This window comes from Falco cherrug, chromosome 4 (assembly GCF_023634085.1).
Source record: "Falco cherrug isolate bFalChe1 chromosome 4, bFalChe1.pri, whole genome shotgun sequence".
Taxonomy (NCBI): Eukaryota; Metazoa; Chordata; class Aves; order Falconiformes; family Falconidae; genus Falco; species Falco cherrug.
In genome coordinates, this window is record NC_073700.1 from 47,694,631 (window position 1) to 47,718,733 (window position 24,103).

At 48.7% G+C, this 24,103-nt stretch overlaps 2 protein-coding genes across 9 annotated transcripts in view; both read left to right on the forward strand.

Moving 5' to 3' along the window:
• The first annotated feature begins 902 nt into the window (after nucleotides 1–902).
• On the forward strand, nucleotides 903–20,806 carry SCAMP4 (secretory carrier membrane protein 4). 6 transcript variants are annotated; one of them, XM_055707779.1, is made up of 8 exons: nucleotides 903–983; nucleotides 5,842–5,902; nucleotides 6,340–6,395; nucleotides 9,202–9,330; nucleotides 12,433–12,589; nucleotides 15,681–15,782; nucleotides 16,731–16,848; nucleotides 17,576–20,806. In XM_055707779.1, the coding sequence occupies exons 3-8, from the start codon at nucleotides 6,389–6,391 to the stop codon at nucleotides 17,750–17,752; spliced, it is 690 nt and encodes a 229-aa protein (XP_055563754.1). In that variant the 5' UTR covers nucleotides 903–983; nucleotides 5,842–5,902; nucleotides 6,340–6,388; the 3' UTR covers nucleotides 17,753–20,806. The 6 variants fall into 6 exon arrangements, with proteins under 6 accessions (XP_055563754.1, XP_055563755.1, XP_055563757.1 ...); XM_055707780.1 differs by having other exon boundaries at nucleotides 930–983; nucleotides 5,839–5,902; XM_055707782.1 differs by having other exon boundaries at nucleotides 965–992.
• A 3,046-nt stretch (nucleotides 20,807–23,852) lies between these two features.
• Nucleotides 23,853–24,103, forward strand: part of CSNK1G2 (casein kinase 1 gamma 2) — a 46,397-nt gene continuing 46,146 nt past the window's right edge. For 2 of the 3 annotated variants that reach the window (XM_055707766.1, XM_055707768.1), the window contains exon 1: nucleotides 23,853–24,011. The gene's annotated coding sequence lies outside the window, so the exon portion shown is untranslated. The remainder of the gene's footprint in view (nucleotides 24,012–24,103) is intronic. The other variant, XM_055707767.1, reaches the window with a different exon arrangement.

Genomic DNA, 24,103 nt, shown 5'->3' on the forward strand with positions numbered 1-24,103 from the left:
GACCAAATTAACAGCATTTACATGGAGCTGGTACCTTGGAGATGGATTGGTACATACAGTAAGGAGTCTAACACAGTGCAAATAAGAGGTAAGGAGCTACAGAACTGAACAAAAGGGTATAAATCCAGAAAGTGGGTAAGTGTGTGTGGCTGAGGAGGGGCTTCCCCATGCACCGCTGCCAGCCTGCATCTCCACAGAGATTTCAGAGCAATTTGTCTGTTCAACCATCACCACCCCATTTGGCCAAACAAGTCACACAGGCACTGGGCACCAGCAGGCACCAGCTCCACCAGCTGCCGATTCACCTGACTTAGGAGAGAAAATCAGCGGTTAATGGCAGAATTCCAAACAGCAGCCTTCTCAGTGACCACGCAGCCCTGGGCCCCAGCGCAGCCATGGCCTGTGGGAGCCAAAGCTGGCAATAGAACGTGGTGAGGGCTGGCAGCAGGGCCCACCAGGCCGCTCGGGGACAGGGCCCACTGGTGCTGCCAGGGGGGAAGGCACGGCCCCGTCTGTCCTGGCGGTGGCTGCCATAGGGTTCATTTTCTCCTCAGTAGCCAGTGCAGGGCCCTGAGCGGGCTAAAGTAGGAAGGGGCCCGGCCATGAGAGCCAGGCCTTGCAGGCCGGAGACCCCCGCCTGCGGCAGCCCCTCCTCAGCCACCGCTGAGGCTCCAGCACTCCTTAGGGGCCGCCGACGCCCCTCCACCCCAGCCCACACCTCCGGCCCCTCAGCCCACGGCCCCCCGCCTGCTGAAGGGGCCGAGACAAACCCACCTCCTCCCGACACCAGTATCCCTGCCGGCCCCCGTAGCCTGAGGGCCGGCCCCTCACGTGAGAGGTGGTGGGGCTGTGCCGCGGGGCACGCTGGGAAATGCAGTCCCGGACGTGTGCGGCGCCGCGGCGGCCGCTGTTGCACGGACTCTGTTTCCCAGCGTGCCCCGCGGCGGGCCCGTGGAGCGGGGCTCCGGCCGCTGCGCTTTGAGGTGGGCACGGTGAGCGCCGCGCCGGGGGGTAGTGGGGCGGCCTCGGAGGAGGGCTTGGGGGGAGCTGGGGGGGCCGGGGTCTCGCGGTGAGGTGGGCCCGCTCCTGGAGGGGCGGGCGGCGGCGGCCGGTGGAGCCGCCTCAGCCCCGGGGGTGTGGCGGGGCCTGCCTCGGGGAGGGGGGTGTGTGGGTGTGTGTGTGTGGCGTGTGGGGGGCGGGGGTGGTGGGTGGTGTGGTGGGGGTGACGACGACGGTGACGGGGCCTGCCCCGGGATGAGAGGGGTGACGGGGCTTGTCCGGGCAGGGGGGCGGCAGAGGTGGGGTAACGAGGGCAGCTGCGATGGGGGTCATGGGGACAGCAGGGGAATGGCGGGGGAGCCTGTGCTTGGGAAGGTATTGGGGACAGGTCTGGCGGGATGGCGCCTGTGCGGGGAGGAATTGGGGACAGCCCTGGCGGGGGGCAGGGATTGGGGTCAGCCCCGGTGGGAGCAGCTCTCCGGAGCAGCATGAGCGGGAGGTGCTGGGGGCAGCCCCGGTGGAGGGCGGCGAGGGGGCCCCGTGCCCCCCCGTGGAGCACAGCGGGGTGTATCGCTCCCCCCCCTCCGGCTGTGCCCTGCCCCCCTCCCCCGGGGGTGCGGGGGGATTTGCCTGTCATGGTGCCGTGGCTGTGTGTGGGCAGCCGGTGGGACGCCTCTGCTGGGGCCAGTGCTCGGGAGGTCTCGGGGAGCACAGGGCAGGCCTGGGGGGTGCCCAGGCCAGCTGCATGGCTCCCACCCCGGGGCGGGGGGGGTAATGTAGGTGATCCCCCAGGGGTTGTGAGGAGCGAGGGTGAAGCCTTTTGTTGTGTGTGGGTTTGCTGCTGGCTCTTTCGTGCATTGCCCTTGACAGCAGTAGCACATGGACATGTAATTTTACCTCTCCCTCTCTGTTCTTAGTTTTTTTGTGAGCATTAATGAGCTCAAGAAACTAGTTTGTGAACCTGTGAAGCTCATCCAGTGTGAAGCATGGTGCTGGCATCGCTGAAGGGGCAGTGTCCCACTCCATGAGGGCCAGCAGCATGCAGCGGGGAGAGGAAATACTATCGAGTACAAGCTGTGTCAGCTATATAAAGTCTAAGTTCATAAAGCTGAGCCAAGCGTTCTGGTGCCTTGCAGAATGACCACTGCTGCCTTGGGCTCTCTGGGAACCTCCTGATAAGAGTTGGGCATCTGAATGAGACTCAAAAAACCAGACTTTTCTCTTAAAACCAGTGCAGAGTTACTGCTTTCTTTTTAAATGCAACTGGAGAGGCATATGACCGAGGCATTCGCTTGTCTTGGGAATGCTGGAGGCTGTGTTGATTCCCTGCTAAGTCTGGTTTCAAACCCACGTCTCCCAGAGCCCTGCAGGTTGCCTCCCCCCCTGCCCCCCCCCCCCCCCCCCCAAGCTTTTAGGCCATTTGCTCTTCCAGAATGTCTGGGATCTGCTGGCTGGCAGCGTGACGTGGCTTCCAAAAGCCTGGTCTCTGGTGATAGCCCTCATCAGAGAGGTAAGCTTGAACCACTTTCAGGAGATGTGCATTGTGCCCAGGTTTTCTCATTCTGCTTGTGCTCTAATTATTCAATCATTGTCTTATGAGGGAGTGTCGGCACTCTGTTGCTGTTATGTAAGGATCCAGCCCCTCCGTTTGCTTTCAGCAAAGCACTCTAGATTGAGCCCTTGAGTACAGATCTGCGTAGAAGCTCTTAGCCTAGCTACAGTCATCCTATTGGAATGAAAATATAAATGCAGTGCAGAAAATATCCTAAAGTGAGACTTCAGAAGCTGGTGAATTTTGCTGGATGGAAAGCTTAGGATGTTGGGCTCTTCTGAGCTTGGCTGGGACATCTGCAGGTGGCATTGAGAGAAGCTGGTGTCCTGTGAATCTGGTCTTAGGGGACTTGCCCCAGGTCACCAGGTGGGTTTACAGCAAAGCAGGAATTAGTTCAGCTTTCTTGGCCTGTCCTTTATTTCTTTCTTCTACCACCTTTCTCTCTTTTTGGAGAAAGTAGTAGTGAGAAATAACTGAAACTTTTAAAACTATTTACTGTAATATAGGCAGAATAAACAAAGGGACTAAATATTAACATACATGCAGCCATACAGTGTGCTTCAAGCAGATTGCTACAGGTTTTTCTTCACAAAATTTTACCCTAATCTGAGATGGTGAAACATGTTTCAGACTGAAGTCCCATTCAAAGTACTCACGTTGTTGTCCAGCTAGAAGAAACAGTGCTGCTTGCATACGTGCCTTGGTTTAAAAGGAAAACGCTGTCTCTTAAAATGACACAGAGTATTTTTGTCTTTGAAACACTGGTGAAGAAAAGCTCCGGCTGTCTCCAGTGGGCTCTTGTGAGTCATGTGTGGTGGACTGTGAACTTAGGAGTTATTCATTGGCTGTCGATGAGCACAGTGGAAAAAGGAAGTTCACTTCACACCGTGGTTTCCTTAGCATGTGTGGTTTTTTCCTCCGTCCGCCAGCAGTCACTTATACGTGAAGAAATCTCTGCAGTGGACTGCAGGGTGTTGGGTTTTGTCTGTTCCCAACTAAACTGAAAATGTTCCGGTGAATAGAGAGCTTATTTATATGTGTTGTTATTTTGCACAAATTCACACGTGGTTGGATGATACCTGTTATGTACCCGTTTATCTGTATTTGCTGCAAATCTGTTTCCTTATGCCAGGATCTTGTAACTGGAACTTGACTTGAGGATGCACAGTGAAGTTTTCCCCCAGGAGTTTTAGCCAGCCGAGCTGAGCAACATCATCTCTCACTAGACAAAGATTTTTCCCTGACTGTACATCTGAGGCCTGTTATCCCGAGTTTGCAGAAATCCTGCCCAAGTTAAATGGGCTAGGGAGGTGTGAAAACAGCAGTTGCTGTGCAAGTATGTCTTGGAGCACTGAACAAAATTATTATTGGGTTGGATCCTGGAGTCTGAGTTCGTGCCTGCAGAAGGTTTGAGCTTGCTGCCGTAGGTGTCCATGGGGGAAAGGTCCCTTTCCTTTCACCGGGAGCTGGAATGGAATCTTAGTGCAGCTGAGCCAGTGGAAGGTCAATGCATTTCAGAAAATGATTATTTGGTGTAAAATTTCATTGTATGCGTTTATCCTTGCAGAAAGAAATATTCTTAGTGCTGCTTTGTGGTTCCCAAACACATCTTTCCTTAGGGAAATTACAGTCATCCCAGGAACTTCTGTGAGATTACTCATAAAGGAAGACAGAAATATTCAATAGCTTCTGTCATAGCTTCTTTATGTGATAATTTACTGTGTCTTCAAAGCATTAAACCATGGCTGAGATTTTTTAGGAAATGAGCAGGTAAATGAGAACAGCTGGGTAAAATGAGAAGCAAGTGGATCACCAGAATGCTGCTTTCTCTGTTTTGTTTTATTTATTTATTTGAGTTAAACCCACTCAACAGCACCACAGTTGTCTCCTTGAGCAGGGAGGGCACAGGAGAACTACTGTTTGGCCACGATGGCCCTGTGTAAAACCAGGAATGTGTCCTGTGGTCTTTCCTTCTGGTCCCTCCTCCAGTGGACAGACTGACACCTCCTACCACTCTGCAGCTCTTAAGACACTGGCGCTGAAGTACGTGACTAAATAATCCTCTTCTGGAGAAGGGCTTTATGCATTTGCTGATCTTTCGGTGAAAGATTCTTTTCTCTTAGTGCATTAGTGTAACTGGTGTTCATGTGTCATTTCTTCTTCCCCCCAAATTTACGGATCTCTGCTGGGAGCAGCTGCAAATGGGTGGGGTGAAGTTTTAATTGTATTCTTAACTGTCTTCATACTTTATTTTCTACTCACAAAATTTAATAAAGGCAAAGCAATATGCTTCCATTTCTAAATCGTAAGTTATAAAATGCCTGTCAGACACTGGGTAGTGTCTGTATTGTGGAGAAAGCCTGGAGGCTTCGGCGGTGACGGGGGCCCTGTGTGTGAGCCTTTAACCAGGGAGTCCCAGCCCTGAGCAGCTCACAAGTGACACAGCTTTCCTGGCCATGCTCTGTTGCTTTCTTTAGACTGGTACAGGCAAAACAATATGTTTCCTCTATGTACATGTAGTTAAGCTTGTATATAACTGCATTGCTACGTACAGAAAGAATAAGCTGCCTGTACAGGTCCCAATTCTTACCAGAGAGCCGTTGTCTCCACTAAGGACTGTGCTAGAATATCTCAATTAAAAAGGAGAGTAAATGCAACCCCAACAAAATAATTGTGCCAGTGTAAACTTTGCAATCTCCAGGCCGTGCACGGAGCACACAGGAGGACAGCACAGAGGTGCAGAACAGGGAAGCGAGCTGCTGTAAATCCCGAGGGCTTTGGATACAGCACAGCTATTCTGACCTCGATGCTGAGATTGCCGTCGGTGCTGGCAGCGGCGTGTGGTGTTTGGAGTGTATTTGTAGGGATGGGTTTTAGTCTAGACTTCCTTCATTCTTGATAGCTCTTGTCAAACCCTGCAGCGCTGGTTTAGAGGGTTGTTTTATGGTATTCCCTGTTTCCGTTTTGAGATTTCCAGGTAGGGGCACACAGTGCTTTTATACTTAACAAAGAAGGGGTAAAATCAAAGCTCAGCACAGATCTCTCTGCGGCCTTCATCTGTGTGATCAGTTCTGCCAAAATTGGCTACACGGCTGACGCCGAGTCAACTTTGCAGGATTTGATTTTTCCAGAATGACAGTCATGTTCAATGGTGGTAACAGGAAGAATGAATCTGCATTTTTAAGAAGGATTGTGCATAATTATTAAAATAATGGGTTGTGTACCAGCTGATTTTTTTTTTTTAATCAATTTACTTCCAAGCTAACAGTGATATGTGTTTGTTTCAGCAGCTGGGGAGGTCCACAGAGAGCCAACAAATCATCTCAACACCTAAATGAGGCATTAAGTCTGGTAAGCTTGTACAAATTTCTCTTCCGATGTATGTGCTTGGCTGGGTCCTGCTCAGATCTGTCTGTCTCAGCTTGTTGTCTGGCTGCAGCTGGAAGGTACACGTGTTCTGGCAGTGGCGTTCCGTGCATCCTCAGCCTTTGTCAGGTGCCACGTTTGTTTGCTGCTGAATAATAGAAGCCTTAAAAGTGGTTGACAGTGGGGTTGTGCTGAATGAGGTGCTGCCAGGTGGAGCTTCATACGAACCAGGAGAAATTGGGATGTTTTGGTCAAGTTCCAGCATGCCGACTTTGGGCAGTTGGAGATGAGCAGTTTGTAGTGGGAACCCTGGGCTCGTAGTCTGTCAAGCACTGTGCCAGAGGTATTTCTGATTCTAGAGGTTCTTTGGGTGCTGGTTAGTGACATGGGCTGACCTGATTATTTATTATTTTTTCTAATAGATCTGTTGCTGTCTGTCTGAAACTTCACTGTGGAACACTCTTACTAGAAATGGCAGGTAAGAGCACCTCAAAATATGGCAATGTAGGGAGAATGGTTTCAGAGAATGTTTCTCGGTGTGCTGTGATGGCTGTGGCGCATCAGGTGTGTGACATGTGTCCCTAGTGATCCCTAAAGCTCTTCAGCTCCTTCTGTTTTCTTGCCTTGGTCATACTCACTTCTATGCTGTAGGATTGACAGCTGAGGTTGCTGCTCTGGTGATAAAGGCTGAGGTGTGACCTGTTTGAGAGTTGGATGAGGATGACATTTATTCACAAAAAAGTACATGAGAATAATTCCTTCCTTAGAGAGGCTAAACAGCTTTCCACGGCTTTCCTAGCTGTACTGTTGACATTACTACATCTTAATTTTACCTGTAGTAAAATTAGTAACAAAATTCCTCCCAATTTTTTTTTAAATAAGAGCAGGTTCAGGACTTGTATACAGTTTCTGTTCATTGCTTATACAGCTTGGTTTATGAAAGCACAGGTTGTGCTTGCTGATCCAATATGTTGATCCTAGCTTTGATGGGAGTGCTGTAGCACTCCAAACTATGCAGTCAGACATGAAAGGGGATATTTTAATTTAATTTCCTTTATCTATTCTTGGAAGTAACCCGGAACAGTTGAAAACTACAGGGTCTTTGGGTGGGAGAAAGTGGTCATCTGGCTGCTTGCAGCTGGGTGACAACAGAGAAGAGGTGTAATCCTGATCTTTGTGTACATAGAAAAAAGTCTGGATGTATTTGGAGCATTTTGTGAGTTTGAAAAATGACAAACTGCAGTGGCTGGTGTCCAGCAGGCCAGTTGGTTTTGGATCCACCATTTGGGGACTTGTGCACTACAGGCTGGCATCAGCTCTACTGCCCATAACAGATCTGTACTGCAGGAGAGAGACAATGGAAGAGAGCAGAACCACAGTAACTAGCTACAGCTTCAGCTGTTGCAGAGGGACAGAACAAAATTTTCCTCATCCCATAAATAAAATAATAATAATAATAGATTGTTAGAGAATCTGCTTTCACTGTGGTCGGTTAATCTTGGTCTTATTGACTTCCCTCGGGAGCTGTCTCTAGTTTTAAAAGCTGTGCCCCCTTCTTTTCCCTTGATCCAGCATTGTTCTGTCCTTTTGTAGGCTGCTGAGACAGACTGTAGAGGAGAAAGCCCATTAGGTGTTTGTAGCAAATGAAAAATTAATGCTAAGAAGTCCAGATTCCTATGGACTTTGACTGCATGTGATGGGGTCAGCAGTAGATGTTAACCAGTAACTAATACCAGCTTTGGAGAGTGTCTGAATTAATGTAAAAAAAAAATTTAGCAAAGGTGGGTGAGGAGGGACAGGAGACTTAGTATTTGCTTTTATAAGGAAAAGGCTACTGAAAAGTCAAATTGGGCTAGTGACTTCAGACTTTATTTCATATTTACTTCTGATGTACTCACAGTGGGCGTTATCCTGAACATATTTTCTGCATGAAAATATGCCTTTCTTTTGCATGAAGAAAGCCTTTTCTTTCCCAAAGCATGGCTTACAGCTTTAGTCTTCCCTGCCAACCCTCAAACGAAGAAGCTGCTCCTGCAAAATGTCTTCTCACACGGAGATAATGGCAAGAGAAGGGGATCTCTTGTGCTGACGGTTCTTGTTCAGACATTTCCTCTTGTCTTCTGTGCCATTTGGAGGTTTTCCCAGGACATTCTTCATCTCTTCCTCTGCTTGTTTTTAATTCTGTTTACTGGGGCTGAAGTAGACTAGACAATTAGTCACAATGCCCTGGAATCAAACTTTAACCAGCACTGGAAGGCAAGAGCAAACGTTCTCAAACATGTAGGAATGCACATGCAGGCACACACATAGACGCAGACAGATCTGCGCACCTGTCTAGAAGCTGACAGCAGCTTAAATGCAGAGGATTTAGGCATTTAATTACTTGTTTTTAAAACATATTTTTTTCCCAAGGTAAGGTTTTATTCACTCTATCACTTTTGTCAGCATTTGCTGATTTATTGTATCTGAATGCAAAGTTTTGGGATTTGGGATTTTGGTTTGGTTTTTTTCTTTCTTTCTTTTTTATTCTGGGGCTTAATCTTACAGGAAGAACTTGACTTTTAAAGAAAAAAGGGTATGTTCATGAGTCTTCTCACAACAAAATTATCCCTGACATCTCATTTGCCTTCCCTTAACTGGATGATATCTTGAGTATTAAATTCCAGTTTGAGAGATGCTTTCCAAAGGCGCCCTTCCTCACTGTCACACAGTCATATCTACTACAGGTCCTAAGGCCTGATCCATGCACCAGCAAGACTACTCAGAGCTTGTGTCTGAAGGTAAATCTGCTTGTCTGGATAATTGCCAGCTTTTCCTTGTGTTTTCTGAAAGGTTGCAACTAAAAATCTTTGTGCAGCCTGTTTCCCCCAGATGTTGCTGGCTTCTCCTCTCTTCCTGAGGAACCTTATCCTGGAGTTTAAGTTTTTTTTGTCTGTCAGTGCCTTTCACAGAACTTTACACTGATGTGTAAAGGTGTCAAATCCAAGTGTTGCTTATTAGTTCATTTCTATTCCTTGCTCTAAGCCTTGCATGTGCTAGTTTAAATATCATGTCCACTGCTGAGGAAGGAGAACAAAATATTTGGTGTTCAGGGTGAGGGTGAACGTGCTGCAGCGAGTAACGTGAACGGCCAGAGCTGGTGATGGTTTCTGTTTTGATTCTTGCGAGTCCCCTTGACCTTGGGGTCCACGGGTGTGTATTGGAAAGGTGTGGAGGATGTTAGACTTGCTCAGCCTTACGAGAATGTTTCTGCATTCAGCTAATATCTGTGTTCTACATTGCAGAAAAGGTGAATAACTTCCCACCGCTCCCCAAGTTTATCCCTCTGAAACCGTGTTTCTACCAGAATTTTGCTGATGAAATTCCCATCGATTATCAGTCTCTGGTGAAGAGAATCTACCACGTATGGATCTGTAAGTTGAATTAAAAAATTGTGCTGGGAAAATAAATATGTGTAGTGAAAAAAATATAGATCTCAGTGACTTAAGTGCTTTAAAGTTTTGACTGCAATTAGTTGATGAGAAACAATGATTCCTCTTAGAATACTGTAATATAACTTTATGCCCAAATGTTAAGCTGCTGTGCTATGAGTCTTTGCTGCAGAGCAGCTGTTGAAGAAAGGAGAGAGTATCACTGCTAGAAATGTCTATTAGTAAATCTGAAGAGGAAAAAAGCAGACCATATTTGACACCTTTATTAATGTGAGGTAATGTTTTACTCCCCAAAATAGCTCTCTTAAAGTAATTCCCAATTCACCTGAAGTAAGATGAATAGGAGAATTTTAGGCAAGAAAATAAATACGGCCCATGTGCTTGCTACCTGTTGCCCCACCTTGCTATGGGAAGGCTCAAACTCCCCCGTGTTTGTGCCACCCACAGATCGAAGCAGAGTTTTCTAGCCGTAAACTGTCTCTTCCTTAGCTCTCCAGAGCCTGCAAAATGTTCCATGTCCTCCTGGAGAAGGGTGCTGATCCTCTTGGTCACAGCTGGTGATTTGCTGATATTCTGTATGAACAGACCTCCTGGTCTGGGCTCGTGTTGTCTGGCTTAGCCATTCAAAAGCTAGTAATGAAAATTGACCATTCTTCTCCAAGGAATGAAATTGGATGAAAAATGGTGTGGCAGGCCTAGAAAACTACAGGGAATGCTTTGGAAGATTAAAAATCTTCTTGCCTTGCTTATCTTTTTTTCCCCAAATGCTTGTCATCCTATTTACCCTTCTCACTGAAGGAAAAGCTTGTTTTCTGCCAGATATGCATTTGGTGGCATGGCTTTTATTCCAGATGCATAGGATGTGTGTATGAGAGAGATTTGTGTGCATAAATAATAGCATAATCTATCACTCGATTGTTCTTTCGTTATTTAGAGATGCTGAAATGAGCTCTGTAATTTTCTTGCCTGAAGAAACTGCTTGTCCCTTCAGACTTAACTGGTTAAATGTTGCATGCTGTAAAGCTGCCTTTGTCTGCGACTCTCCCTAAACAAAGCCTCCCTCATTCAAGTTCATGGCAGGCTGGAAAGTTGCCAGCCATTTGGGCAACTAGTCTGCCAGTGGCTGAGGAGACCTGGCATTTGTCACCAGGAGTTTTACATTTACATTTCCATCTGCAGCACGCTTTCTTTTGGGGTCGTTGTGTCCTGCGCCCCCCCTCCTCCCCCCCCCGACTTTTTGGGATGGGATGGAGAGAGGTTCATACATGGAGGGAAGGCAGTAAACAGGAAAAGGCCGGTGTTAAAAATAGAAACACACAAGTCGTTGCTAGAAGGTTGTATGCTCATTACTTTAATTGGATGTGAATGTTTTATTAAGGTGGATGGTGATTTGGGGAAACCTGTACCAGAGCTCCCACTACTGGAGAACAAACTCCCACCTGATGTGCAGGGAGAACCAGAAGTTCCTTAAAACTTCATAGGTGCTCTTGGCTTGGTGTTTTGTCGGGGGTTTTTTAGTAATTTTTGGACACTAACTGACTTCTGAAAATAAAAATTTGGAGAAGTACAGCTACTGTATAAACTAAATTTAAACAATAAGTCTTTTTTTCCCCCCAATATTAAGATACATCCAAACAATTGTGTATAAAGCCTTGTTGTTAGCTACTCAGAAGACATTTTCTTTGTAGTAAAACAATGTTTTATTTTAACTCTCATGTAATTCCTATGTCAGAAGCAGCAGCTGGGTTCGGGTACTTTCCATGCTAAATTGTCCCAACTGTGTTGGCAATACTATTTTACGACCACAAAACTTTGTAGCTGTTTAGCATCCCCCAGGCTGTGTGAAGGCAGGTGGGTCTGGTCTGTGCCAAGAAAGAGGAGTCAGAAGCAGAGGCCAGGGTAGTGATGGGCATCAGAGGGCTAAGCCAGGGGTGTGCAGGTGTGCTGCAAAGCCACCACATGTGGTGAGGCAAGGAGCGGGCAGGGCATGGGCATTTACCACGGGTGAAGAGAAATTCAGGGATTTAATTCTGGCTGAATAAATGAGGCCAGGGTCCAGAGTGTTACTGCGAGCTCATCACCAGGCGGTACGGAGGGTCCACCTTCTCATTTCTCTTTGTGCTACTTGATACAGGTTACCACCAGTTTTTTAAGAGTTACCCCCTGTTTTCTGAAATAGGAGCTTGTAACTGGGCTGAGTCTCTTGGGCACTGGCAGAGCCTGGGGGGGTGCAAGGACAGCTGCAGGGAGTCTCTGCACCATTGAGGGGAGCGTGGGGAGGAAAGCGGGGAGCCCCTGGCATGGGGTCTGCGCTCAGCCTGTGAAAGCTAGGAAGTGTGCCGCCCCGCTTTGCGGTGATATTGAGCTTCAGGGAAGGGGGGAGCAGTGTCACTTCATGCACGTTTGCCTCGTGCAGCACTGGTGCGCTCTGGGGGCTGTTGTCAACTGTTCCTTTTCATCCAAGTGGCAGGAACAGGGATGTGAAAAGGCCTTTAAGCCACCCCTGAGGTCCCAAGTTATCAGCCTGATTGGAGTTTGCATATCCCCTCACTCAAGGCAGCACTTACAAGCCCTGAAGCGAACTTCCAGGCTTCCTCAGAGGCCCAGGGAAGCAGAGAGCAAGCCCGCAAGGTGCTGTGTTGGCTCTGTAATAGCTCCCGAGGCAGCCTCAGCAAGCAGGGAGACCGAAGTCCTGTTGAGGCTGGGTGCAGCGCAGTGGTTTACACCCCTCACCTCTCATAAAGGGGTTTTGCTACAAATGGGAATCGAACCTTGCTTGTAATTGATAATAATACTGGCAGAGGACTTAATTGGTTGCTACCCAGCTCTCCGTGCTTTGGCAGATTCCAAAAGAGTTTCCTCATCCCTCTGCTGCAGCATTCCCTCTGGAGATGGACGTGTCTGTGCTGCGAGCTCCTGGGGCACGCAGGACCTGCGGCTCGCTTGGAGCAGCTGCGTTACTGGGCTTGAGTTTCCCACTGCGGCGTGGACCCTTCCTGTTATAACGTGGGCCATTTGTTTCCTTTTAAGCGTGAAGACATGAAGCTGCACAACCACACATTCTTTCCTCTGCCCTCTTTACAGTTTACTGCATCACACTAGTAGTGAATATAATTGCGTGCCTGGCGTGGTGGATCGGAGGAGGCTATGGGGTGAATTTTGGGCTGGCCATCCTCTGGCTTATCCTCTTCAGTCCCTGCGGCTACGTCTGCTGGTTCCGACCTGCCTATAAAGCCTTTCGGTAAGTAGGAGCCCATGAGGTGATTTTGTCTCCATGTCCTCTGGGAGAGAGATGTGTCATTACCGGGGAGTGCTCCTATGGAGCTCTCTGTCTGGGATAAAGATGAAGGACTTGTTGGCTGAATGTCTTGTTTACCTTCCAAATGAAGAAGAATGTGGCTACTTTTAAATACCAGATGTAGGACTGTGGGTCACCTGCCTACGATCGGAAGTGAGCAGTGGCAAACTTTGTCACTTCCATGAGGATGAAATTCCTATTTTACTTCAATATTTCAGGCGTAGCAGCACCCCCATATCAGTATAGCACTAAAATAGATACTGATTTGGTAAAGTTTCGTTGAGGCTTATTTTGATGGAAGACTATTAAGTTATTAGTTTTTGAGAACTCTTCTGGTTTTAGTCGCTAGGTACTTGAGAGCTTGGCTGTTTCGCTTTTTAGATAAAAGCAGTTCCCTGGAGTGAGTCCTTCTGAAACTCCACAAATATTTAAAGCTATCCTGCATTTTCACTTTAATTAATAATCATTTGCATTTGCTCATGCTTGCTGTGGATCATGAGGCATTATTCAGACATTAATGCATAATGCTTGTCAGAGCTGTGAAGGTCCCAATGAGTTTCCAGCCTGGCACAGGGAAGGGGAGGGACCTGCCCAGTGTCACACTGTGGGTCACCAGCAGACCCCACGCACCAGTCAGGGATTTGGCCTCTGGAGGTGAAGGTCCTTCTGGTTCCCCATTACCAGGGATTACCCAATTACTCTGGATTTTGATTATTCACTGGATTCTGTGACGAGTTGGTTTAGGTAACAGCAAAAGCAGCTCATAGAAATGGGAGTTGGCAGGTGGGGTCCTGTCTGTTTAGCGCATGCTAAATTAATTGTTTAAATGCTCTTCCGAATTTATGCTTTTTATACTAACAACACTGGGCATTTAATGCACTGGTGGTGCTTAAAACATCAGTGACTACATCATGGAGTACAGGGGAGGATTATTTCTGATGAAAATGGAAGGCCCACTGGGTCGGATTAATCTGAAAGTTTTAAAAGACATGAAAATACCAGCTCTGAACTCTTGCCCTCTGGGGCTGGGGTTTTGTCCCCATCCCTAGTTCAGAAGCCCAAGTGCCTCCGAGAGCCGGCTAGAGCTCTGTTCAAAGAGCAGTTTCCGTTCTGAGTTCTGAAGTCTGGGAAAAATTACTCCTCCCGGTTGACCTCCTCTGGGCTTCCCAATGACCGTTTCTAATTGTTTCTTTAATGTTGTTTGTATGTGTTTATGCAACTGAATACTGAAAGGGCCCTGAGGTTACTCTGTGTAAAGTCTTCTACAGTTAAAAAAAGAATAAGCCCTAGGGACAGACTGGCAAGCCCAAAGATCGTAGACTTTGACATCAGTTGTAGAAGGGGCTTGAAAAACACTGATCTGATGGGATCATGGCTAGTTGTGACTCAAGAAGGTGAGGTCAAACCTATTTGCTCTGCTTGTTCTGGGAGGAGGCAGCCCTTTGATATTGGCATCATGTACTGTGAGGATGCTTTCGTAAAACCATCGTCATACATCTGCATCCAAAATTAAATTAGCTGCAGAGCTTTGGCGCTAGGGCAAAGCTGTTGCAAATCTGTACCAGAAGGCTGGATCAGAAATCACCTTTTCTGTGTATCCTCACTAATTCCCACAGATCCTTTCAAATGAAGACTCCTCCCGCCCTTTCAGGTCGTAGTTGCAAGAGTCTGTTTGAAGGCTCAGCCTCGAGCCTAATCCTTGTTAATTGGATTATGATAGGCATTACTGTGAACAGTCTGTGTTTAAAGTATTTCTTTCACACTGCTGTACTCTGAGGTGATATTTGAAGGGCGGAATCATGAGGATACTCAGGACTGGCAGTTTTCTGTCACAGCATCTCTAACCATACCAACACGCGAGGCTCAGGGTGGCAGGGTTCTAGCTGGAGGCTTTTCCACTTGTCTTGGAGTAGCCAGGGGTCCACTGCATCGACCTCACCAGAGTCTGGGGTCCTGCCTCTCTCATCTCCTCATTAGGCATCAGGGACTAGAATTATAATACTAATTAACATTAAAATAATAAACAGTTAAATACTTTAAGCAAGAGCTGCGAATGACTGGAACTCTTTTGTAAACTCCCCCTTGCACCAAACTGCCTGATAAGCAACCAAATTGTTTTTTTGCAAATCTGTTATGTAAATCATGGGCCCTTTGGGTTCCTCAGAGAGTGGGAGTCATTTGTATCATTAAAAATGATAGTTTGGGGAGTTTTAGATGTGCCTGATGTAGCTGGTTTAATGGGATGAAGATGTTCTGCTGCAGTTCTGTGGCAGAGCCCAAACGTGGGCTGGACAGTGCTGTGCCCCAGTGCACCCATGACAGAGACTGCACATACCTGGTCAGCCTTCTGGTTTGGGATCATGTGCCTGCTGCCCATTATACCTGCATAAAGTAAAGGACCTCATATATCTGGGACCTCTCAACCTATACATCGTGAAGATGTGGAGCCTGCAAAGATGTGAGAGTATGCTTCTGCATTTCCCCAGATGGGATACCACTTGCTTCTCTGGTGGCTGTTTTTCCTCCTGTTGTGTCCCAGTGCTGGATTATTAACCGTGGGCATGTAAGTGTGATGATGAGCAGCCACCAAGACATTCCCAGCTGGAATTCTTATGCTCAATTATCACTTTTAGCTTATGGGCAAGCTCTGCCTGCCAATGTTCAGGCCCCCTTGTGCCTACTTGCCAGTGGCTGAGCTGCCTAAGTGTCAGGCTGTGCTGACTTCAGAGGTTTGGTCAGAGGGTTAGGCACTCTCTGTTCCGCAGGAGACTGCCTCTTCTCATGTGTCGTCATATATGCAGTTTGGTAAAGCAGTTACAGGAGCCAGGCTTGTGGGAAGAGATTAAGTGCTGATGATTCATGGATCTGTGTGCTTTCACTGCCGGGGACAGAGGAGTAGCCTTCAAAGTACACGGCTGTAGAGGGACCTCTTCTGAAAAACCCCATTGGAGCGGTTGTACGTGATGGGGTGAAACATCAGTGTGAAGCAACATGAGGTGCCAGTCTCCCCCTGATTTCCTCTCTTCTTTCACAGGTCGGACAGCTCGTTTAATTTTATGGCCTTTTTCTTCATCTTTGGAGCACAGTTTATTCTCACGGTCCTGCAGGCGATTGGTTTCTCTGGATGGGGAGCTTGGTAAGCAGGATGCGCTGACGGTCTTACAGCCGAGCACTTGGCTCCCATGCCTGAGTTTCAGGCTACGGGCTGTTTCCATGAACTTTTGAGAAACTGATGGGATTCTGTACAGGATGGAGAGGAAGAAACTTTCTCTTTTCCTCTGTGGTATAGTTATACCTGCTCTTGGAGTACACAGTTCTGTTTTCATTTGTTTTATTGGCAGAAGTCAGGTATATTCACCTGCTTGTTCTCTTTAACACCTTTTCTTCTTAGCCAGTTTCAAGATTCATCTGATCCTCTCTTAGCATTGCCCTCAAACTATTCGCAGCACATGGTGAGCAGTGCATGATGACTCACTGTTGGCCTATAGAGCGATTATTGTCAGGGTTCTCCTAAAATAAATGGGAGCATTTTAGTGTCTGTCCCTGGTTATGTTATAATTGTTTGGCATTTTAACTTTCTGTCGGTAGAGACTTGAGAGCAGTTCCTGCTGAAACTACAAATAATAGAAAGCTCTGGCACTCCATATAGCATTTTATTTTCTTAACTGCTGATGCTCTCCAGTTGTCCTATCTGGTTATTGCCATCAAAGGAATAGAGATGCAGTGTAAATCATAGGACCCTCGTGTTCCCTAATCCCAGTTCCAGTTTCTAGGCGCACGACCTCTGCACAGCTGACAGCACCTTGGGAATAAATCTTCTCTTCCCAAAGTCTGTGCAGCTGGCTGTCCCCTAAAGGTCTGAGAGTGGATTAGCGAGGGATGCTGGCAAGTGAGATTTGAGATCTTGGGGAAATACCTGCCTGAGCTGCATTTCATTCTGTCCCTTTTCTTCATTGCTGTTTTCATTTTCATTTTCTTTAAAGCTGCCTTGTAGTTTCTGGGTATGTCTAGACAGCTTTTCTGATAGTAAGGATACTTTAAAAAAGAAAGCTGCAATGATACTGTTTCTTTCTGTGTCTTCCAGCGGATGGTTGGCAGCCATTACTTTCTTTAGCACCAATGTTGCAGCTGCTGTGTTCATGCTGTTTCCTGCCATTATGTTTACAATGTCAGCAGTCGCCATGCTCATCTGCATTTTAAGGGTAGGTGCCTCAGATGTCTCTCTGACTTCCAGTATCCGCACCTTGTATCGCAATAATGTGAACAGGCAGCTTAGCAGCCACCCTAAGCCATCACTGCTTTTAAAGTTTTTATAGTGTAGTTGGTGTCTCTCAGAGTATCTAGAGGACAAATACAGATAACACAAGACAGCTGGGGCTGGATGTTGTCACCATTTCATGTGGCAATGTTCCTTTAGGGCAGGTGAAGCAAGCTGCATTGCTCATTGGGGAGGTCATTGATGGTAAAGGTGAAGCATCTTGAGGTGGTGTGCAGTGGGGACTGGGTGGCAGGGTGGGATGTGGTCCTCTGTTCTCTGCAGAAAGAAGGATTTGGAGGTAGGACTGTCTGGGAAGCTTCAGTAGACTGATGGCAGAGGAGAAGACAGAAGCCCTGCTGAAGCAGTAGTGTCAGTTTTAGAGAAGGTTCAGCCTCCTGACCTGGGTTTGCTGCCTTGCTGTGGTATCCCCGACCTGAATCCCAGGCATGCGGCTGAAACAGGTTCAGGTCTTGGGTTGATATTATCTATGTGCACCTCTGTTCACTGTATTACTACATTTTTTAGTGCTTTTGTGCCTTGGAAATACAGCTCTTCACAGAGGTAGAAATAAATACACGATCCGGTACCGAAGTGATGACTGTAGCTCTTCTGAGGAAGAGGTGTGGGTACCTGTTGCTGACTTTCCTCTCGTTCTCTCTTTCATCTGTTAGGTACATAAAATCTACCGAGGGGCTGGTGGAAGCTTTCAGAAGGCTCAGGATGAGTGGAACAGTGGCATGTGGAGGAACCCCCCCAGCAGGGAGGCCCAGTACAGCAATTTTTCTGGGAACAGCCTGCCAGAGTACCCCACAGTGCCCAACTATCCCCCAGGAAACCAATGGCCTTAAGCAGCAACAGCTGCAAACTGCCTGGATTCTCTTCTTTTTGGTCTTTTTGTTATTGTTATTTGAAAAAGATCATTTGCATTCCCCCCCAAGCACCCCAGTCATCTTGGGGACTCTTTTGGTTTTTGTCTCCTCACCACTGCAGAAGAGATGTGCTGTGTCAGCCCTTGCCACCTCCGGAGCACTGCACGGCCTTATCAGAAAGTTTTTTGTTTGTGTTGAGTTACCAGTATTTGCCTCGTTGCAGACTGAGGAACCAACCATTCACTGCCCTTGCTTGAGGGAATCCTCTCATGACCATGCGTGAAAAAGGCTTGACTTCCCCACGATGGCAAACACTACTGCAATGGCTCCTTCTCCTGCCTCCCTGCTTAGTTTTCATCAAATGCACAGCACACCGCTAAGCTGTCCGTAACAAAGGCAATCAGAGCATTAGTAGCAACTGGTGTTTTCTCTCCCAGATGAATAATCCGGAATTCTTCACTCTAAGGGAAATGCAACACCTAAATTACTTGGTACTAGCGATATCGAAGGTATTTGTAAAATCTACAACCTCATTTGCTTGCGCTCTCTGGTGAAGAATCCTTTAGGTAACGGTGCTTGCTGTGGGTGAGTGTTGTTCAGATGTGAAGTCCACAAGAGTCCTCATTTGCCTGGCTAGGACTGTTGTTATGCTAGAAATCTTGCTTTCCCTGCTGCTAAAAGTTTTTGCTGGATCTGTGTGCTTCAAAGGTGCAGTTTCATCTCACGTGGTTAATGATTGCTCACTAAAAGCATGATTCAAAGCCCACTGGAAACGATTAAAAAGCTGGCTGACACTGGGCTTTGGACCTGGCTACCTGGGTGATGTTCACCCTGTCACAGGTAGGCAGCACGAGATCTCTGCGCCATCTAACTTCCACTTAGGTGGCATTGGGGTTTTGTGCTGACCCAAGAAATGCCCTGCTAGACACACCTTGCCCTGTTGGGACAACTGTTTTTCTGGGCTCCCAGCCAAGTAGCCAGATGCAAGGTAGCTATACTGGGGTCCAGGTGTGGTTTGGGAATAATTCTATTACAATGAATAGTTTTAATCCTGCCTTTTACTGATGTAGTTGAAATCCACATGTTACGCAGTGGGGTCTGATAGACCAAGGAATGCTTGTTAGTCCTCATAACTGATGCTAGCTGTGCGGACCTGGGCTGTCTCTGTGTGTAGCCAGCAGCACTTTCCTTCCATGCATGAGCAGGGAGAGAGAGATTCTTGCCTTTCTCCCCAAATCGGCTAAAGAGAGAATAAAGCTGCTGAGAGGGATTGTTTTCCCTGAGAGCTAGCATCTGTCTCGTCGTTCATCTCCATTCTGTGCACGCATGTCAGGGCTCCTGTAGCCTGAGCCATCCAATTCCCCTGTGTCCTACAGTGATCCAGGCAGCAAAGGCTGCAGGTTTTTCTTCTCCCTCGACAGCCTGCAGTGAATTTTTTCAAACCCATCAAAACTGGGAGGTCGGTTCCCAATGTTTTTTGTAGGGAGTGAGTGTTCAAAGTCTTCAGCTCTGAACATTTTGGCCGATGATCCTGTGAAGGACAGAGTGCTCCACTGCAGAGACTTGGGAGGTGTTGGGTCAGACCCAGAGCCTGCTTGGCTTGGCAGGCTGTTGGATGGGATGCCAGAGGTGTTGCGGTGTAAATGGAGTCACTCCAAATTCACACCAAGTAATTGGAGAACAAAGCTGTCTCCCAGAAAGGGACAGGGAGGTTGTCCTAGCTAGGTGGAACTGATTTGCAAGTGATCTTTTGAAAACTGTCTCTACATGTGCCTTATCTAATAATAGTTCACGAAGGAGAGCTCTTCCTTCCCCATTGCCCCTGCAGAACTTCCCATTTGCTCTATTAACTTTTCCTGTGTCATACTGTAAATACTAAATGAAGTACAGCTCGGAGTCTGCGTGACATCTTTGTTACTAGGGCCAAAGCGAAAGCAAACATGAATCAGAGAGCAAGAGCCTCCCTGAATTCCCGTTTACAAGCAACACTGATGTGCTGCTGCAGAACCAGCCTTTTGCTGGATCTGGGATGTTTAACATGCTCCGAACATGAGGGTTTTTTTTTCTTGCGAGTGTGCAATGTGCTTGTAAGTACCAACGCTTGAAGCCTTCTTAACAGAACATGGTCTGATCACATTGTCAAGCTTTTAGGTGCCTTTGTCTTGTGTCAAGTGTAATTTTAAGTGTTCTTTGTCGCTTGCCATCAGAGAGTGATAAAAGAACTGCCTGATAATTAACTCCCTGGAAATACGATTGCACTAAGGGGGAGTGAGACATGGTTAACGGGGTCGAGTGCTAGGCTGGCCATGCTTGGAAGCCAGAACATGGTGTACCTCTGTGCCACACTCCCTCTGGCCCTGCCCCTCATCACCCTCAGCTTCTTGCCAAAAGTTTTCAAAAGCAATTGGTGTCTGTGCTTTTTTAGTGTGCCAGGTTGGAGGTTTCAACATAACCAAGAGGGGAGGTGTTGCTAGGGACTCTGCATCCTGCTTCTTTCTTTCTCTTTTCTTTTTTTCTCTCTTCTGCCCCCCCGCCTTTGGATAATCTGGGGTGCTGACGGAAGCACCTACCTTCAGTCATGGTGAAAATGCTTGATGCAAGGAGAGGAGGTACTCGGGAGCCTGCCCACCAAAACAGTTGGAGCCAGACACCAAAATTGCGCCTCATTAGCATACACTGCTTGAGATCTCTACAGAGCTTAAGTGAACCTCTCTGGTTGGGATCTGCCATCTCTCATCCCCCCTCCATCCCCTCCAATGCCAGAAACCGTAATTCCAGACAGTTGACTCAGCACGCTGCGTGAACTACTGTGGCTTGTTTTTTTGGACAACTCTGTATGTTTTTAAATGTTTACATTAGATTTATAAGACTTGTTAACACCATTAACCTGGACCTGGCTCCTGGTTTCGTTGAGCATCACGTGGCGTGTATGTGTGCGATGTGTCATGTCACTTGTGGAGCTCTGGTCTTTGTGTTTTTCTTCTGATCACAAGACAATAAATGCTCATCCTGTGCTTGATGAGAAGAACTGGCCGCATTAGAGAAGTGTGTCTGTTCCTAGGTAACCAGAGTTATCTGGCAGAGGGAAATGGCGAAATCTATTTTCCTCCAAAGTCTCCCACTGCATGTTGTTTTTTCTTTGAAAGAACAGCACGTTTACAGATAAAGCTCATCCTCTGCGCTGGGGACTGGCATGAGAGTAGCACGCTGTGGTTTGGACTCTTACAGATGCCCGATAAGCTCTTGCCAAAGGTGCTGCCATTATTCTCATCTTCTGTTGAAGGGAATGGAGAGCACAGGTGTGGGTGGTGGTGAGAAGGTCCCATCTCCCGGGCACTGGGGTTGAGCTCTTCCTCCTGGCCTCTCAGCAGCACAGAGGCTCGCGCTGGCCCCTTGCAGAGCTGGCTTCTGCCTTCTCTGGTTTATTGCCCAGAAGGAGACTGTTATCCCTGGAGTAAACGGGCTGTTTAACAGCGAAGGTGAGTTGAATCGCTCTATTTAGCACGTAGCTGAATTTATTGCCCCAAATTACCATATTGTGGCTTCATACCCCAGTTCTGCTCCATAGCAGATATGTAATCTTAAAAGAGATATTATCGTCACAGCTGCTCGATATGACATCTGCGAATCTCAACATCTTCCTTACCTTCAAAGCCTTGCGCCAGGTACCCCCTGCCATGCCATCAGCCTCTTGCTTCCACCGGCAGCGGTTTCCTACAGCTGCTCGCTGCTGTGCCAGTGGTGTGTTGAGCACAAGGATGAAACGGCTTTTACTCCAATTTTTGCTCCAGGCCCTTAAAATATGAGCATGAGGCACAGCTTTAAGCTCCTGATCCAGCTGCTACTTGGGCAGGTCCTTGGCACTTGGGGGCAACGAGTTGCTCACCTCCCTTTCGCTCCCTGTGCAAGAACCAGGGCTCGGCAGGAGGATGGGGCAAGGCTTGTCAGGAACATGCCCAAAGTGCTGGGTCGGGGGGTGGTTGTGCAGCAAAGCTCAGCCCTCCCTACCCTGAGCAGCTCCGCAAAAGGTTCAGGGTCCCTGGCATCAGGGTGGGGGCTCTTCCCCCGGGGGTTGCAGCAGATGGGACACTGGGAGGGGCTGGCTTTTTTTGTCTGGTTCTTGATGCCTTTCTGTTGCTCTTCAGTTTCCCCAGGCCCTGAACGCAAATGTTTCAACGCAGAACACAAAGGTTTCGTCCACCCGCCCCCACGCAGCTCGTTCTCCCGTCCATGATCGCGAGGGGTTCATTTTATGTTGTCTGCTTGTGATTTAGCCCTAATTAACTTGTGCCTGCGGGAGGAGGGCAGGGTTCATAGCTGGATGCTTTCCCAACAGAATTTCCCTGGCTTTTCTCGCTAACTCGCTGGTGCTGAGCTGGTTCCGTAGCATGAGCTGTACAGGTCTCTGCAGACCACGCCTGGCACACTGTGTAGTCCCTGCTGGAGATTTGCCTTGAAATAAAATCAAAACTATTTGCTTTTCCTCTCTCCTGCTCCAGAGGATGGGTTAAATTCTCAAGTCAAATGTCTGAACAACTCAAAGTGCTTGAAATCACCTCTTGCTGCAGCGTGGGGCGGTGGGATGGTGCAAAAAAGCAAAAGGAGGATGGCTCTGCCACTGGGTACCTGAGGGGCAATTTTGTTCTCTCCAGTGGTGGGATGTGCGTCTCAGCTTCAAGAAGGAAACACCTAAGGGGGAAAAGTACTTTAGACAAATACTGGGAGGACAGCGTTTCCCTGGAACTGGGAGAGAATCAATTCAAGTGGCTGGAAATGCTGCAACGTGTATTTGGGGTGATGCTGGTGGCCAAAGACCTGTTTCTCCCCCAAAACCACACAAACTCGTTTGCCCGTTGCCTGAAAATATTTTTGAGGTGAATCTGTCTCATGCCATGAAGAAGATGAGAGCAGCGGGAGGTGCCTCCTCCCTCCAACGTTACCTTAAAAGGCTCAAACAGCGACAGTTCTTGTGGCACCAAAGAAACGATGCTCTTGGCTGTGCCCTCCTTCGCTGAGTGAGTGCAGGGAGAGATTTTTTATGGCCAAATGATTGATCAGAATAACTCCAAAACTGCAGAAAGCAAAAGGCTTTTAGAGGTGGCACTGGGGGCTGCATGCCTGCCCGGCTCCTGTCCCAATGGCTCCCACCAGTATGGAGCTGTGCCCCGTTACCTCCCAAAAGAGGCAGCAGGGATGGCAGCCACTCCATCTCCTGCTCAGCACCAGTGGCTTTGCTTGGGGCTGATGTCTCCAAAAAGGCTTCAATGCCTGCAACATCCCAGCCCCTGCCTTCTCTCTGCTCCCGTGGGTTGGGGTGGGGTGGGATGGAAGAGGCTTTGCCAACTGGTGCTATGGCTGCACCCCCTCTGCGGGACTCCCCAGACCCAGTTCACCACCAAGACTGTCCCACCAGTGCCGGTTGGGCCCTATAGCGGGGCTGTATGTCACGTTGGGTCTGTGTCCTATGTTGGTGCTGTGCTCTAGCAGAGGGCTCAACCACATTTTGGGGCTTGTCCTTTGTCACTGGGCTGCTAACCCCATTCCAAGGCCTGTCCTCTATAGGAGTCCTGCTCCCCGCAGTGGGGCAGCACCCCACGCTGAGGACGGTGCCCTGTACGATCCTGGTCGCGGCAGTGGTACTGTAACCCAGACCGGGGATCTCATCCTGCAACGGGGCCTGGCCCCTATAGGGGCTGTGCACCTACAGGGTACCCTATAGCGGGGCCTGGGCCCTACGCGGGTAGCTGTGCCCCAAACCGTCTCCTGACGCGGTAAATGACGCGGGGGCCCATACCGAGTCCTCCCGCCGGGCAGCGGGGAGTTAAAGGGAGGCCCCACTGGTAGCCGCCAAACGCGGCGGTACCGTAAAGCGCCTCGCGCTGCCGCAAAGCCGCTCCTCCCGTCGCTCGCCTCAAGCCTCCTATTCTCGAACGCGCTTTACGCCAACGCCGTTGCGCCACCACCCTCCCGCCGGCTGCGCTTGCGCCGGGCTCTGCCGGGCCTCTTCGCCGCGGAGTTGGTATTCTGGAAGGGCGCCTGCGCCGGCGGCGTGGCGGGGGGCGCATGGGTGCGTGCGGAGCCTACGCCGCCGGCGTAGCGTTGTCGCTGGCTGGCCGCTGCCCGCGGAGTGGTGAGGGGAGGCGAGAGGCGGCGTGAGGAGAGCCGGGCCGGGGGCGCCGCCATGGGGAGGCGGCCGCGGGGCAGCGGCAGCGCGGCCCGCCGCTGAGGGCCCGCGGAGGTAAACGCCGCCATGGGGTGCCGGGGCCGGGCCCGGGGGCCCTGTTGCTGCCGTTCGCCCTGGCCGGGACCGGGCAGTGCCGGAGAGAACGG